At 37.4% G+C, this 17,110-nt stretch overlaps 3 protein-coding genes across 4 annotated transcripts in view; 2 read left to right on the top strand and 1 right to left on the bottom strand.

Annotated features, from left to right (window-relative positions):
• LOC129762769 (tachykinin-like peptides receptor 86C) overlaps positions 1-3,420 on the top strand; it is a 181,347-nt gene extending 177,927 nt beyond the window's left edge. For both annotated transcript variants that reach the window (XM_055761306.1, XM_055761297.1), the window contains one exon: positions 2,331-3,420. In XM_055761306.1, the coding sequence (XP_055617281.1) occupies positions 2,331-2,634 (304 nt within the window). In that variant the 3' untranslated portion in view covers positions 2,635-3,420. The remainder of the gene's footprint in view (positions 1-2,330) is intronic.
• Positions 3,421-12,167: 8,747 nt separating this feature from the next.
• On the top strand, positions 12,168-13,075 carry LOC129762797 (putative nuclease HARBI1). Its single transcript, XM_055761340.1, has 3 exons — positions 12,168-12,438; positions 12,502-12,646; positions 12,708-13,075. Exons 1-3 carry the CDS (start codon positions 12,220-12,222, stop codon positions 12,965-12,967), a joined length of 624 nt encoding a protein of 207 aa, XP_055617315.1. The 5' UTR covers positions 12,168-12,219; the 3' UTR covers positions 12,968-13,075.
• Positions 13,076-13,296: 221 nt separating this feature from the next.
• LOC129762786 (uncharacterized) lies at positions 13,297-14,836 on the bottom strand. Its single transcript, XM_055761331.1, has 3 exons — positions 14,693-14,836; positions 14,455-14,638; positions 13,297-14,388 (listed from the first exon to the last, which is right to left on the bottom strand). Coding segments are annotated over exons 1-3 (744 nt in total). The 5' UTR covers positions 14,695-14,836; the 3' UTR covers positions 13,297-13,830.
• Between the last annotated feature and the right edge of the window lie 2,274 nt (positions 14,837-17,110).

Raw genomic sequence — 17,110 nt, 5'->3', positions numbered from 1 at the left:
CACTGTTTTCGCCATCATGGTTAGAGTTTGACTGAGAGAGCTGTAATTTTTTTTTGCTGATTCATGGGTTACTATGATTGATGGTGCATGGGTAGTTTCGTCAGTGCGTGTGAAGGTAAACCCATGAAAAATCGGCAATTTTTGAACATTTTTTTAATGCAAACGGTATGAAAATGAAGTTCTATCTGTCTGTCTATCTGTCCGTCTGATTCTAATGGACTTGGAAATAACTGAGCCGATAGGTGTGGAAATCTGTTTGTAGGGGTTTTTGGGGCCGGGGAAAGTTCTGATGATGATGATGGTTCGAGACCCCTCCCCCCTTCTCTAAGGGGGGGAAGCCGCCATACAAATGAAACACAAATTTCTGCATAACTCAAGAACTGATCAAGCAAATGGAGCCAAATGTGGCATGTGGAGGTTTCAGGGGACGATAAATGTTTTTATGGTGATTGGAGAATCCTCACCTCTCTCTTAAGGGTGGGAGGTCGTGTTGTGGTGGGATTCGCTGTGATACAAATAAAAGTCAAATTTCTGCAGAACTAATCAGTTTTTATGGAGGTTCGACACTCCTACTTCCTCTCTTAGAAGGGAAGGAAAGATGCATACCTCGAGAACTGATCAAGCAAATGAAGCCAAATTTGGTATTTGGTGATTAGACTCTCCTCCCCTTCTCTAAGGTGGGGTTGCCATACAAATGAAACATATTTTTTTGCATAACTCAAGAACTAATGCAGTAAATGGGATCAAATTAGGCATGTGGAGGTTTCAGGGGGTAAGAAATGTTTTTATGGTAGTTCGATACTCCTTCCTCCTCTCTTAGGGAGAGAGGGGAGGCGCATTACTCGAGAACTAATCAAGCAAATGGAACCAAATTCGGCATGTGAATGTTTCAGGGGGCAATAAATGTTTTTATCGTGGTTCGACACTCCTCCCTCTTAGGTATGTATTCCATGTAACGAGGTAACATGTTATTTGTAAGTTATTGTAAAGACTTAAATGAGAATTGTAAAAATATTTTGATTTTATAATGATATTATAATGTTTTGGTAGAAATACTAGAAAATTTATACTATAAGGAAATTGTAAAGGGTCAATTCGAATATCAATCAGTGAACTGTTCTAATTACTAAAAAAGCGATTGAAAAATAGGGGATGGAAGTAAGAGTGTGAAAATTTGAGGCCATATGTGTATTTTTAAGCCAAATTTAAAAAAAATGCAAAAAAAAGTATTAAGATTTTTTTTTGCATGGGGCCACCTTAATCGATATACCGGTATGATATACACTTTACGACATATTTTCATGCCTGTCTCACGACTAGGTTACGACTACGATTCAGAATCGACTCCAATTCAAGGATATATTTTCATCACTACCTTGATTTGGTCTCATTTTCCGCACAACAAATATCGTTAACATTTGCTTTGTCGTTTCGCTTCGACGCTTTCTAATACAGCTACATTTGAAATATTTATAACTGTAGATGCCATGTTGTCTACCCCGAAAAGGTCGAAAAAATCTCCATCCAAGCATAATAATTGACGGTCGGATTCACGCCCTCTCGAGAGATTACCAATCACTGGGAGAATAAAAACACCCAACCTAATATCGAATCGATTGTCCATTTTATACTCCTCACGTGTCTACGAGTCAAAGGTGTATCTGTTATTTACAGAGGTCAGTTCTTGGGGGAGAGCAACAAAATACTTCTCCCAGCGATTAGGTTGCGATGTGGGATGGGATGGATCGCAAATTTGCCTTTTTGCGGACGCAGCATCGGTTCAACAAAGGACGAATTAATTGTTCAAACCCTCGCCTGGTTTAACAACGCGAGGGAGCTAAAGCTGTCTGTCTGGCATTTTATGAAGACGTTTTATCGGCCCAGAACAAATCGTTATAAACACAAAATCGTCGTAAAATACCTTCCTTCCTCAGGAACGAGTCGAGTCTTCTAATCGTCCGTAAATGTAAATGTAGAGCTACTTTAGTGTTTCTTTCGAGTCCCCCACGCATAATCGAAGCCATAAAGTATTTATCTGTGCGGTGGGATCGGGAGGGGAGTCACCGTAACAAAGACAGCAGCAAATCGTTACAAATCAATATGCAAATTGAGGTGTGAAAACTTTGGCGAATGCCAGGTCGAATGGCGTAAGGGATATAAAACCATTCCTCCCAGAAGTCGGTGGAAAATTGAAGCGTGAATGCGAGTTATGAGCGGGAGGAAAACGTGGTTATTTCCAGGAAAAAATGTTTATCTTTCTGTTCGTTTCTATTCACTGTTTTTGTCTTTGGTATTAATTTTCCTTTCTTCCTCTCATCCCATCCACCCAGACCGGCAGCGATCGCTATCGGTGCGATGGCGACCCCAATACCACAGCACCGAGGAGTACCGGATGCGGCTGGCGGCGCCCCAGCTCCGGAACCGGTCGGTGGTGAGCGTGGTCAACGTGATCGAGAACAACAACAAGCTGGACCCGCATCATCACCAGACCACGGATATCAACGAGCTGCAAGCACTCAACCTGCTGCCGAGGCACTCGACCTCGCAGGATTCGTCACTCAAACAAAGGGAGAATTCCTCCAGCAGCCACAGTCACGAGTACTCATGACATCCGCAGTACGATTAATGGCGTGAGCCCGTGGCTGTGGCCGAGGAGCAGATGTAGCAGGTGCTGTAGCGTTAAGTTAAGATGCGGGAAAGGAAGGTTGTAGAAACAGAAAAAAAGATGCCAAAAGATATGACGTTGATTAGTTGTTAGTTAAGGTCGATAGAAGAAACTTTTCTTAGATGTTCGATATCGATTGTTTTCCAATGTACATGATCTCACAACCACCAAGATAAAAGTTGAAATGAAATACGAAATGTGGTAGATGTTCCATACGGCCAGAGGAGCCATATCCGGTTGTTTGCTCATCGAGAAAACTTTTCACAATCCGATTATTTGCGAATTAGATTCGATTATATCCAATTTGTACTACGGTTAGCCCAAGCAAAGCTGGAAATTAAACATCCGAAGGGAAACATGAGCTAATCTGTGCAATACACCGTAACTTCGTTCTAATTTGTTTACGTTAGAGAGAGTTCTGCAGCTCTAGGGTTTAAGTTGGAATGAATGGTAAACATATTTCATGGATCGGAAAATTCGCATATGTTCACATGCCAAAAGATGATATATTAGGCTACACTCACACAAATCGAGCGCCGTGGAAAAAAGAACTAACTTGCGCGCTCATTCGAATAAGTTTTCGAATTGAAAATTTTGCAGCCAGGGAAGGCGAAAATATACGAAAGCCAAAATCTCCGGTACGAATGTAGATGTAAGCGTGTATTAATGTTAAAACAGCATAAATAATATATATTTTTTAGAAGTGAAGTCGTCCTCTAGCCGAACGAAGAGCAAAAAATAAATAAACGAAATGTACATCGAGAAGAATGGATGCTGTGTCTGTGTCGGGATAGAATCAAAAGAACAGCTGGACCAAACGATCGGTAAGCTCTTCCGTATGTGCACTGAGGGTGAGTGTGGGTAAGTATGTATTGTTTCCAATCTAATGCAATGATTGGATTCGAGCAATGCAAGTAGCTGCAGGACTAACATCTTGCTCACCGATGACAGCGCCGACGTCGAAACTGATTCATGTGAGTGCACTCAGTTCAAAATAATCTTACATTTCTATATTTTCATAGCTTTTGCTATTTTTCCTACGCTTCCCTCTGGAGGACTACCGTCTCTGGTGAAGACAAGCGTGAGCACAGGAAAAGGCGCCTCGAGCCCAGATTCATTCGATGATATGATATGTTGATATGTTCCGTGTGCCTGTTGATTTTTCACGGATTTATCCATCCCATGGTGTTCCTTATGGTGGCATTGAACAAAAAATTCAAATGCGGCAGAACCCGTGGCTTCCCGGAGCGAGTGGATAGTGTCACCCTTGTCATTCCGGACGGGATTTTTTCGTCCGAGAAAATTTCCCCGTCTCCGCGTATTCTCAAATATTCCCCCTTAAAATAAAACTAAGACATTGAGACGATGAAGTTCCTCTGGGAACGTTGAGGTCATCCAAGAGAAAAAAAGATCTGTAGCATTCTATATCTGCATATATATTCAATGGCTTGGTCTTGTTTTGTAATTGTTGATTCTGAAGGATTTCTACCTTTGCGCAACTGATTTCATTCCAAGCGTATACATCATATTGCGTCTTGTCTTCTCAACCAAAGTAAAGTGGCAGATGCAACATCCGTACTGGTATTTCACCTCACTGAACACCATACTGTTAATTGGAGAAGTTCTGCACCTGGGAGCATTCTTCGTGGTTATATTACTAGTAGAGTTATTGAATATTTTTTAAAGAAAATTTAAGTTGGGGCCACTAATATGATGTTGTGCTAGGTCAATGGGCGAATGAGCCCATATGCATACAAGATGTGAGGCTTAATAGGTGATCATTCCAAAAATATAGAAGATGTGCAGAGTAAAACGTAAAATACCGAAACGATCATTTGGCTAACCTTTCATCGTTTTCACATAGAATTTTTCTCAAAAATTTTATTGCTATACCTATCGTTCGGTAATGCACTGTCAAAAAGAATGAGGTCATCCTCATCCACTATCGATAAGATCCATCGTAAGCCGTTTTACCTGCTGTATGTAACAAAAAGCTGCCGCTAAAATCTTTCGCGAATGATTTGGCGTTTTCAAAAGCACGATCGATCTGAAACCACTGTCAACGAGATTCTGCGCAATCATCCCGTTCCGCTATCGATAAAATTGCGCGAACTCATTCCGAGCCGCTATCGATCGAATCCTTCACAGTCATTCTGAGTCGCTCTCGACAGAATCCTACACGGTCATCCTGACCCGCTACTGACAAAATTTTACGCGGTCATTTCGAACCGCTATTGATAAAATCTTTCGCGGTCGTTTCGATTCGCCATCGACAAAATTGTACGCGGTCATCCCGAGCCGCTATAAACAAAACCATGCATAGTTGTTTTGATCCGCTGTCGATTTAGAAAAATGCAGTCACCTGCGTCATCCACTTACCATCCCGGTCCGCTGCCGAATAAGAACATCAAATATATCCTATGAAGATCTGCTGATGGCAGTATGTTGTGCATAAGTTTTATGTGTTTTAATAAAATATTTCAACAACCTTTTATGTGGTTTAACTAACAAAATATCAAATTCTGTTCTCCATACGGTCGTCCCGAGCCGTACCTGTTCTACGTGGTCGTCCCGATCCGCAAATAATTTTACTCCCATTTTCAAACAGCACGCATGTCCCGAACGGCGCTTTTAAATTTTATTTTTTTTTGTTCATACGGTCGCCCCGATCCACAAATATTTTCACTTCCATTTTACACAGCATGGTCGTCCCGATTCGCACTCTTATCATTATAATTTTTTCATAAGGTCGTGCCGATCCGCAAATGATTATACTTCCATTTTTACACAGCACAGTCGTCCCGATCCATACTTATTATAAAAGATTTATCTATTTTTACCTTGCTAAAAAAAGAACTTTTTTGATATCGCCTACTAAACATAGAAACATAACTAACCCTTTCACGACCAAGGGAAATATTTTTCTCTTCTACAAACAACGTTATCGATTGTTAGAGAAACTGGTACAAATTCGGTACCAGTTTCTCTAACAATCGGTTTTAAAAAAAAATCAGATTTTGTTGTTTTTGAAATCTCGAAAATTTATCATGTGCGCCTTTTGAAAAATCATTAAAAATCGAATAGTGAGCCGATTTTAAATATTAAAGCTGATTTTGATCAAGAAATTGATGTTCTTCAAAGAATACGAGTAAGTGTATAGAGATTTTAATCACAAATTTCATAGATTTAATTCCAAAGTGAAAATTTGGTATGCGGGTAATTTGGCACCCCACTGTAAACATAGTGTTGATGATACACTATGCTAAGTATTGCATGCCCATGCAGCAAAATTTTACTTTACTTTACTTTTTTAGTTAGAAATAAATCGAGATGAAATTTGTTCACTTTTTCTTGAAAAAATCAAAGTCAAAGTTGAGTTAATTTACATAAGATAGTGTACTTCACTTCTATTTTGTACGAAAATGTCAAAAAGTACAATTTTCAGTGATTTCAGGGCGATTCTTTTAATTTAAAAAAATAAAAAAATGGGTATAAACCAGGCATCTCGGGTAGTCGAATTTAAGTTGTTTCACTTCTATGCTCAAAGCTCCGAGCCAAATCAAGATTTTTGAAATCGGTTTGCGGGGAAATGTCCACAACAGATCCCTTCATAAGCTGAAGTAATATGAAGAAATTCCGAGCATTGGCCAAGAGCTAAGTCCAAAAAAACAAAATGGGGTACCGAATTTGTACCAGTTCCTCTAATAAATGTGCTTCACACGTAAACTTTTTTTTTTCGTAGAATACCATAACTAACTATTGATTTTACTTTTCTGATAATTTTTATTATGTTTATTGTATTATAAAGCATTAAATAAAATACCAATATAATAAACCTAACTCTTCATTTATTTACTTTTATGGTTCATAGAGAAAAATATTTCCCATGAAATTATAGGAAATCTACACACCCTGCTATGTTTTTCTGGTGATAGTCTCTCACTTTACACCCACAATAGCTAAAATATTGTGTTGTTTTGGTATATTTAGCATTTATGGTCCTGAAAGGGTAAAAAAAAATTGTTTTGTTACCCTATAGCAAGCAAAGTATTGAGCTGTATTAATTGAAAAATCAATCTAGTTTCTGGCAACAAGCTTCAATTTTGCTATCATTCAAGTCAATCTGTAGTTTAACATGGAGCAATAGAATTTTTATCAACCATGCTGTTTAATAGACGTAGGACTACGTCTTACATTAAGGGTGCCGAATCAGAATACAGGTCACGTTTTTTAAGAAAATAAAGTTAGTAACTATTTTTTCGTCGAACGGATTTACACGAATTGCATACCTATCGAATCGGAAATTTTCTAAGATTTGTTTGATATGCTATACATTACAATCCCCTAGTCTGTATATGGTTTAAATTGATGAAAATTGGAAGCATTCCCATTTCACCATACAAAAAAAAAAAGATTGCGTAGTTCTACGTCCCAAGCGGTCGTGTCTCGGATACAACCCCTCGATTTTTTTTCAAACGTATCATTTACTTACTGAAAATTTTCATGCCTCCCATGGTAGGATAGTTCTGTTACTTGTAGTCTTCCGCTAACGGGATAGTCTCGGGCTGACCTCTCATGTCTTCATGTAACTCCAAGTTTGTGAAGACATTCTGAAGATATTATGAACTACCTGAAGACATTTTATTATGATAGTATAGGGGAGGTGGGGGTAAAACGGACTTGTTAAGAAGAACTTCAATTATACAATTGGAAACTCATGTTTCCCAATACTTTGGTGCAGTTTTCTGCAATTCAATATACTGCTTTTATATACTGAAATTAAAACAGATCGAAAAGTACAAAAAAATTTTCGATGCGGGTAATATGGACATATAGTGGGAGTAATATGGACAGGTTAATATATGTAATATATGAAGCGTAGAGGTTTACCGATCGCGAGAGGAATAATTTTATTCAACCAAGGCCTGAACTCACCACGAATGTCCTTTCAATGAATAAAAAATCGAATTAATCCACGTAGAAGTGATATCGTGCTTTTCAGCAACATAAACGAACAGACCCTCAACTGTTTTGCTTTTGGTTCCAGTCAGCTTCTAAACAGTCCACATTTGGCGATTTTATTTCCATTTATAGACGACGATCATTCTTTAGGAATAGATTAAACAGACTTTTCACAATCCTGTCCAAACTGTCCGTTTTACCCCACCAGTACAATTATTTCAATAATTTAAATTTTCCACTCAAAAACGAAATCACTTTTCCGAACATGACTAATATCGCTTCCCTGTTAACTCACAAGCCGAAATATAACCATCAGCGAATTAAATTTGATATTAAACCACTAAAAATGCTTAATATCGAAGCAGCTAAAATTACATCCACACGCGGTATCATGTAAGATTTTCGGTTTTTGTTTCCCTTTTCCACTTTTGATCAGTATTCATTGCCATAAGCTGGCTTAAATATTACAGAATAACATGTAGAAGGTGTTCTCATTAACAGAAATCTGAAATTCAACCTACCTTGATTTCTGAGCGACCTTATTTCTCTCTGGAGAACTTCCAGCGATCTGAATACATATTGTCACTAGAAGACATTAGTTCATTTGCACTCGAGAGTTGATTGATTGTGACTTTGTATTTTTAATATTGGACCTATACTATGCAATAGATTAACCTATATTTTTTAAACGACCACTTCACAAATCGAAGATTTTTCATTTACATACCGTTTTAATAATTAGCTTTATGGATAAGATTTGAGCTACAACCAAAACTACAAAGCTGAAATGAACAAATTGAATTATCACAGTTCTTGTAGAAGAACTGGGGCTATATATATATATATATATATATTTATGGATACCGGTAGGATACCGATAACCATACATTTAATACCGAATAGGGTGGCTCTATGCAGAAAAAAAAAGATCTGGATATTTTTTTTTCAAAAATTTGACTTCATACCATACATATAACCTTAAATTTTGACCCCAATTCCCTATTTTTAATTGCGATTTTATTATTTTTGCGTCAAAAATATTCTAATAATTTAACCGTTGTTCGTTTTTTCAACAGAACGAATTCATTTAAGTTGTTCAATGACTGATGGCGTAATGCCCGCTTCATTGAACATCCACAAATACACAAGTAACATCAAGTAACATACAAGTAACAGAGATGCTCCCTGCTTTAGATGAAGCAGGGAGCATCTCCGACGAACTGGAAGCACAATGAGTTATCGAAATTCTTCAAATCACATTTGCTCGGATTACAAAATGACAATCACGCTATTGCCATCAACCCTGATAAAACATCAGCTGGAGAGCACGTGTGTGGATCCAAAGCACAAGCGCTGCTGGAATCATGATAGCACGATGACACGAGAAATTTAAAAAACAATAATCTGGAATTCATCGTTGACACACACCGTTCATACGACCCTCGCTATGTTCTTCTTCAATGGCACTCAAGTTCCCAAGGTTTGCCTTCTCAACGTAGTACTACTTGCGTCATTTTTATTAGTAAATAGTTGAGATTTCTATGACGAACAATACGTCTTGAATGTATTCTGGAGTGGCAAGCTCAAGAATACGCGTGACTACAGAGCAAGTCAGGGTTTCTTTAACGAAAAATCTCTTGCATAAACATTAGACCAACGAGACACCGTCACAGATACTTAATTCATTATGAACATCATTTCTCATTTTGATTTAATATTTATGAACATGCGACGAAACAAACAGAGGGCGCGCTCGATGGATTTTTATGTTTATCATATGGTGATTTGATATGGTCAAGAAACGCCAATTCAAAATATCGTAAGCTGTGCCAACAATTTATGGTCGACATATACGCGAAGGTAGAGATTGAACGACTGCAATTCTTACTACACAATCAACAAAAGCGGTGCGAGGAATAATACATTCACTTGCGAGACACTATCATGAGCAACGCCGACACAGCTTTAGTTATAGCCAGGCCAAAGCGCAATGCATTGTCATGACATTGCGCGTGTGTTCAAACACAAAATGAAGTTCGATCGCATTCGTCCCCACATATTGTTGATTGTATTCTGTTGAATGGAAAAAGCGCAATTTTGCATTCTGTTCAAGCTCAAGTCCAATCGAGTTGAGCAAATGTGACAACCTTGCCACGCAATTCGACGTAAACAACATTGGTCTCCATGTTCCATTTCTATGAAGCAAAAATAGAAATGGTTTTTCGGGTGGAATAAACACGCAAAATTTAGCATTCAAACACATTCAAAACAAATTTAGCATCCATACGAAATCGAATAATTATTTTCATTCAAATTTCAACAATTTGGAATTATTTCCGGAATTATGCCGATCAGATAGAGAGTAAATTGAACCACAAATACGGATGACTTATTTTGACCATTGTTTCGCGACAAGGCGAACGAATTTAAGAGTGTAAAAGTCGATTTCGATGGAATTACAAAATCTGATCACTCATATGCATATATGAATATTGAGTTCTACAAATCGGTGAAGAGTAATAAAAACATCCATGAATAAAGGAAGCAATATGGCTGTGTTTCAAACTTAGATTACCGATGTGAATACTCCTCGATTGAATGACAACGATAAAATAACGCGATTCCAAACAGGCCGATTAATCAGCTCCATTGAAGTTATCTGGCGTATCGCTGTTTTCCAATTTATGAACGAGACCAGGCTGTTATAAACTTAGCTATGTTGAAAATCACATGCACGTATTTTCTAACAAGAAGACAGCAATAAATATTGATTTTTTATATTTCATTTTTTCTACTTTACGACAAAATTCCTTTTTTCAGTTGACGTTTAACTTTTAAGAGATCAAACATGTCAGTTACATTAATGAAATACACCAAGAAACATCATATAACCTTTCGTTCAAATCATTTAATTTGATTTTTTATCGGTCACATTCGATTTATTTTAAAGATCGTTAAAATATTCTAACACACTTACAATACATTAGTGTGTTTTATTCAACACCCAAATATTCACTAGAAATAATATATTTGGCAGAACAACGTTTGCTTGGTCAGCTAGTATTTCTAATATTTAAAGCTTAATTGTTATAGCGAAAGTTCGAGAAGAAACCCGACCAAAAGAACAATCAGTATAAGCCATATTATTCAAATGACCAAAGGGAATCATATAAATAGGGCAAAGCATGTTCAGTAGGTTCAGTTTCAAATAAACCATCGATCGATATACTTGAACGGTGAATTAAATTGGCTATTTTAGTCCGAAGTGAATCTATCTGCGAAATTCATCGAACCTTCAAACCTTAGCCTCTGTTCGGCTACACTCATTCTCAATTCTAAACAAACCCACAACGAAACAGTTTTCGCAATTTGGGACAGTTCATCGGGAATTAGGAAAAAAACAATCAAAACTATTTTGCATCACATCGGTATCAATCTAGGAGGGTTATCGCACAAAACTTGAGCTGCGGAACAGGATCTCTCCCCGAAAGAAAATGCTGATGAATAGCTTCCGAAGCAGACATTTGTGTTTCTCTGCACAAAATTTGGCGGTGGTTTTTCCGTCGTATGTGTAAATTTGGTGGTAACCCTTATGTGGGAGACAGAACTTTCTGCCACGATGAAATTCTGCCCCTGGGGAAAATTAATTTTCAATCGTAGAAACTTTCTGAGGATATGAGAAGCAAATGCTATAACGTAAGTTTCTCTGAACACTTATGGTCATGGTGAAAATGTTGCTCAAGGTTGGTTGTTCTGAAAAATGGGGAAATTGAGAAGTCCGTCAATGGTTTTGATTTTTTTATTTGACGCACAACATTTTTCTTTTTATTAACAGATTCAACAAAACTCTGCGCGAGTCATTTCAAAATAACTCTCATTATTATCCTGAAGTGAAATATAATTCCAGAAATTGTTACTCCAAATATTGGGATGAAATACCGTAATAATGGTGCCTATTCTGTATTCCGACGGATTTCTATTTCGTTCGAAAGTGATATTTCTATCGTTTTCGAATTTACCATTCCCTATTCCAATCGTTTTGCTCGTTTCGAACGAAAGTGTTAGAAAATTTCGAATATGCATCGATCTGTCAAAAACCGATAAACAAAAAGAAACACCGTATTAAATAGCGGCGAGTGCGAGTTGAATTTCAGTTAATTTTTGATCCTAAGAGAAATTTGTGAGAAAATTTTCTCGTTCAATGGATTCCGTTTTGTTACCGATTTTGGCGGAGCAAGAAGAAATTGGAATGCCTTGCTACCATCGGCGAAACCACCGAAAATCAACCGACTTCATGAAACTTTCTGATGAAGCGTAAGTATCCGTCTCAAAAATCCCATGTTTGTTTCTCTTATTGATTAATTTTGCCCTTATTCAGATTCATCAAAAGTTTTCGTCTAAGTAAGGAAGCTTTTCGGTACGTTTTAGAGGAAATTGAGAACTGCCTTACCACAAGGAAAGGTGGTCTATCCACGGAGGTGAAACTCGCAGCATGTTTGCGATTCTTTGCTGAAGGAAATTATCAACATGGAGTAGGGCAAGATTATCACATTGCCATAGCACAGCCCACATTTTCCAAGGTGCTGACTGAAATGCTTAACATTCTGGAGCGGACACTGTGTAAGAAATGGATTTCCCTAAATATGACGGAAGACGAACAGCGGCGTGCTAAACTACACTTCTATCAGAAAACATCAATTCCGGGTGTTATTATGTGTTTGGATGGAACCCACGTAAAAATTATTCCACCTAAGCTGAATCGAAATTTGTTTTTTAATCGGAAGGGATTTTATAGTCTCAACGTTCTGATTGTAAGTATTATTAGTATTTGAATTAACAAATCAATGAACAAATACTCTTTTTTATCAACATAGGTTTGTGACGATCAGCAAAGGATTCGTTTCGTTGATCCTACCTTCCAGGGATCTAATCATGACTCTCATATATGGCGTGTAAGCCCTGCAAGAACTCACTTTGAGCAGCTTCACCAAAATGGTGAAGTTAATACTAAGATTCTAGGTAATGTTCAACTACAATATTTTAGTATACTTGTATGTACTGTGTGATAAAATATTTTCAGGTGATGCTGGTTATCCATCGGAACCTTGGTTAGTAACGCCATTCAGAGCAGCGGAGGAAGGGAGTTTGGAGAGCGATTTTAATCGCAGGCATGCCTTGGGTCGTGCTATCGTCGAGCGGACAATCGGTTTACTAAAAAATCGGTTTAGATGCATCCTTGGCGCGAGACAACTTCACTACAATCCTACTAAATGCGCTCAAATTATAAATGTATGCTGTGCACTTCACAATATATGCTTAGAATTTGGTCGTTCTCAGTAGTTATAATATGTTATGCAGCTGTTTACATAATAAACTTTTGTTTAAATTAATATTTATGACTGTTAAATTTCATCTAACTTGTTTGCAAATGCTCAAATAAATAACAACCACCGGAAAAGGAAGTGTCTTCCTTACTTAACTATGGTTTCGGCAGAATTATTTACTCTTATTCCTGCCAACACTTTGAGAACATGTCATTATCAATTTCTCGTAAGCAGGCCAAGTATTCAAATAACCATTATGAATACTTTTTGTGTTGTTTTAACCCCTTGCTGTACGATTTAATTTCCAACAGCACGGCCCAAAACGAGCACTTCGAGTCGTTCCGCTACTCTGCTGAGTGTGGGTATCTAACATGGGTGCCCTATGATGAGCAAATACATGTTGTGTTTAAAATAAAAACGAAGGAGTTATTACTACGTACTAACTCGTTCGTTTTTATTTTAATTATAATATTCAAATTATATTTTATATTTTTAGCTCATTCAATTTTTTTTTTAAATAACGGAAATTTGATAATCTTCAGTTGTCGGTATCCTCATCATATGCCTGAAGCTATGTAATTATTTCACATCGAGAAACAACGAGTGAAGTTCAATGTTGTACGTGAAGGGGTTAAGGAAGTTCCATAAACTATAGGCGAAATTCGTGAATTTTAAAAAAGTTTATATAATTTTGATGCTATTCCAAACAAACTTCAAAGAAAAAATTAAGTAAGATTTTTCTTCCATGGAAAGATATAAAAATACGATTAGAACTTTTTTCATTTTTTTATACTTGAGTTACAATATAAAGATAAAAAATCAGATCACTGATATTTTGAAACATTATTCTAATGTTCTGAAATATACGCAATCTGCGTTTCAAGGATTTGTCGCTATTGATTTCTCCAGCGCGATCTTCTCCATCTCGTGGTTATGTCGTTTTTGTTCACTCAGATGTTCTTTGAGTGTGGCATCCACGGAAAGAATCGCTCGAGCTGATTGGCGCTGATAATGAACCAGATCACTCAAATTCTTGTTTGTGTTTTTTAACAGGGATTTCACATTGGTGTGAAATTTGTTTTGTTGCTCGACTTGCAGCTCTAATAGCCTCGTGGTAGAAGGTCTGGATTTTTTCGGCTGAGAGGGCTGAAAGTGAATGGTATTATTGATACCGTCACACTCGTCGGAAGTACCATAATATATAAAATTTTCCTGGTCTGCAGCTTGAGGTTCACCCGAAGGCGAACCCAACTGTGTTCCATGAGATGAGGTACCCGGGATTCCTTCCACGGTCGCAAGTAACCCAGTTAGTAGAACTGCCTGCTCCTCCAGCTCGGACAAATTGATAATTTTATTGGGTCCTCCACCTGTCGCCCTCTGCTCCCGTTTGTTGTGAGCGAGTTTTCGCTTTAATCCGGACTTATAGTCCGCCCAAACCTACACAGAAAACCAGGGCAAAAATAAGACTATAAACATATGTTTCGGATTCGTTTTAGTATATACCTTTTTCCATCCACTTCCATCGCGAATAGGCGGTCCCAAACTATTGACTTCTGCCGCCAGATCATCCCAGAAGGGTCCGGAATTTCCTCGGGAGAAACCCTTTGCTATGTCCGGCTCTTGCTCCAGAAGCAGCACAATCCGCTCGAACTGATTTTTAGTGGTTGTTTTATTTTTGTTTTTTTCCCTGTTGAACGTTAAAATTAATTTAAAGAAAAAAAATGATTAAAAATTAGCTTACATTTTTGCAGTTCACCGCTCATCCGCTGCGGAAATTATTCACTCCTTCATAAACAAAGTGGGTTTGACGTTTGGTTTGATTCGAATGAAAGATGTTCGAAAACAAAACAGTCCGAACGAAAGGTATTCGAATTTGAAAACACCTCGAACGAAACAGGGAATGGAATTTACCAAGTCGTTCGAAATATTTCGAATCGATTGAAATACAGAATAGACACCAATATATTCCAGTTGGTGGAGAGCGTAAATCATCACAACAACGTTACCGAGATTTGTACAGTAGAATGTGAGAGTTCGAAAACGTTCCGCCGAAGCGATTCGATCGATTCTGGGCCGCGATGGGGAGCGAAAAATTATGAAGCAATAACATGGAGGTTGTTTCGAACCCACATTAATCAAAATATTTTTACCATTTGTGCTTCCACAGCATAATTCAGCGAATACACAGCCAACAGGCAGTTTCAGTACGACAATGAGACTGACGACATTTCGCATATGTAACCCAAGTTACACAGAGGTTGTCATTCAAAAAGACCTAAAAAAACTGGCAAATTTCAAATATTGATGCTGAATGTGCACGTTTGCATTCACTGGCGAATGTTATCTCGTCCATTCACGCCACTCCAACGTGGGAATGGTCTCACCCAATAAAACAGATCCACATCTACGTGTGGCGCAAAGATAAAAAGGATTATTAATCTTTGTTAGTGCTCTCTTCATTTGGTATTTTCCACCTTCAAGCTGTGAACGCCAGCCAAACAGGTAAACAGAAAACACGCCACCGCTTGGCACGAATTCAAGTGCTGACTGCGTTCCGATGCTACACGGATGGCATTGTTTGGGAGCTGACTTTACACACCCCCGCACTGCTTCCTTCGGAAGATATGATTCCAACCGAGAACTGCCAAGTGACTAATGTATGCAAATTGAGAAAGGAGATGAAACCGGGCTGGCCTCGTTACAATCCGTAATTGTTGTTGAGATGGAATACCGGAGAGCCCTTCCTGTGTGTAGTGTAGGCGAAGCAATCTAACGAAAACATAATAATAATCTCGGCGGAGATTTTCGGTCTCGCAATATATAGTCAGCATTTTTATTGTCATCTATTTAAAAAAAAAACACTTACTCTATCTACAGCCGGTTTGTATCCGAATCCCCAAAGGACAAACAACAGATATTGGGGTCATGGTCATCGTTTTGAGCAGCTATGAATGAACCGTTCTTCATAGCTTTTCGTTTAATAGAATCCTTTGGCGGTAGTGCCGAGATAAGACACGTTCGTTTGGTACAATCGGGGGAATCTAAATCGGTTTTTCTGTTTTCCACGGAAGGATGGAGAGCATGTTGGACCTGGTTAACTGTTATTATATGCACCTGTAATGGGGAGACAATTTTAAGTTTTAAGCCGTGCCGTTGATGATTACTGAATATGATCCAAGATTTATGCCGAAAAATCGAGGGTTATTTTGATGATGAGGAGATTGAGAGATTTCAATGATTCTTTCCGAGTTAAGTTTCGAAGAGTAAAAAAGAGTACGGAATTATTTTTTGTGATTTATATGAGTATGCGTGTTTCAAGAATTGTCATTTCGACACCAATGATCAAGAGGAGCAATTCCAAATGCTTGGAAGTTACGTTGAAAAACATTTGAAGACATGTGGGTTAATACAAAACGTAGCGATAATGTTTCTCAACGTAACTCCTAAACATATAGTTTTACCATAATGATCAGTATTTGGAAAAGTTGGTAAAAATTATAAGCAAATTCATAAAATTTCATGAACATGGCGGTATAACACGACAAACGCATTAAAAGAGCCTATTTACTGTAAAAAAGACAATAAATTAGAAATATTTTTTTAAATGTCTCGATAATGACTGCATTTAGAAGGAGATTGATGAAGAGCTTTTTTGTTTCAAATCACATCAGCATTCAGAACATAATTTGTGGCTAAACACCTTTGTTAACATACAAAAATTCGAAGTTTCGAAAATTCATAAAAATTCGATGTTCCACGAAGTTTGTCAAAAATAGTTTTACCATCTTGGACTTATTTTTCAAATTTTCTACATGACTTCTGTTTCATGTGAAAAAATTGAAAAAAAATACGTATATAGATTTAAAAAAATTGTTAAATTGAAAAAGGGAAATGTTTTTTTCCAAATATCTCGAGAATGACTGCATTTAGAAGGAGATTGATAAAGAGCTTTTTTATTCTAAATCACATCAGGATTAATAATCTGTGGCTAAAAATGATTGTTAATAAATTAATTGTGGCTAAAAATGATTGTTCATAAAAATTCGATGTTCCACGAAGTTTGTCAAAAATAGTTTTACCATCTTGGACTTATTTTTTGAATTTTCTAAATAACTTCTTTTTTATATGAAAAAATTTAAAAAAAAAATACATATATACA

Source organism: Toxorhynchites rutilus, chromosome 1, assembly GCF_029784135.1.
Source record: "Toxorhynchites rutilus septentrionalis strain SRP chromosome 1, ASM2978413v1, whole genome shotgun sequence".
NCBI classification, from domain to species: Eukaryota; Metazoa; Arthropoda; class Insecta; order Diptera; family Culicidae; genus Toxorhynchites; species Toxorhynchites rutilus.
Note: the sequence above shows the minus strand (reverse complement) of the source record. Positions and strands in the feature narration are given on the sequence as shown.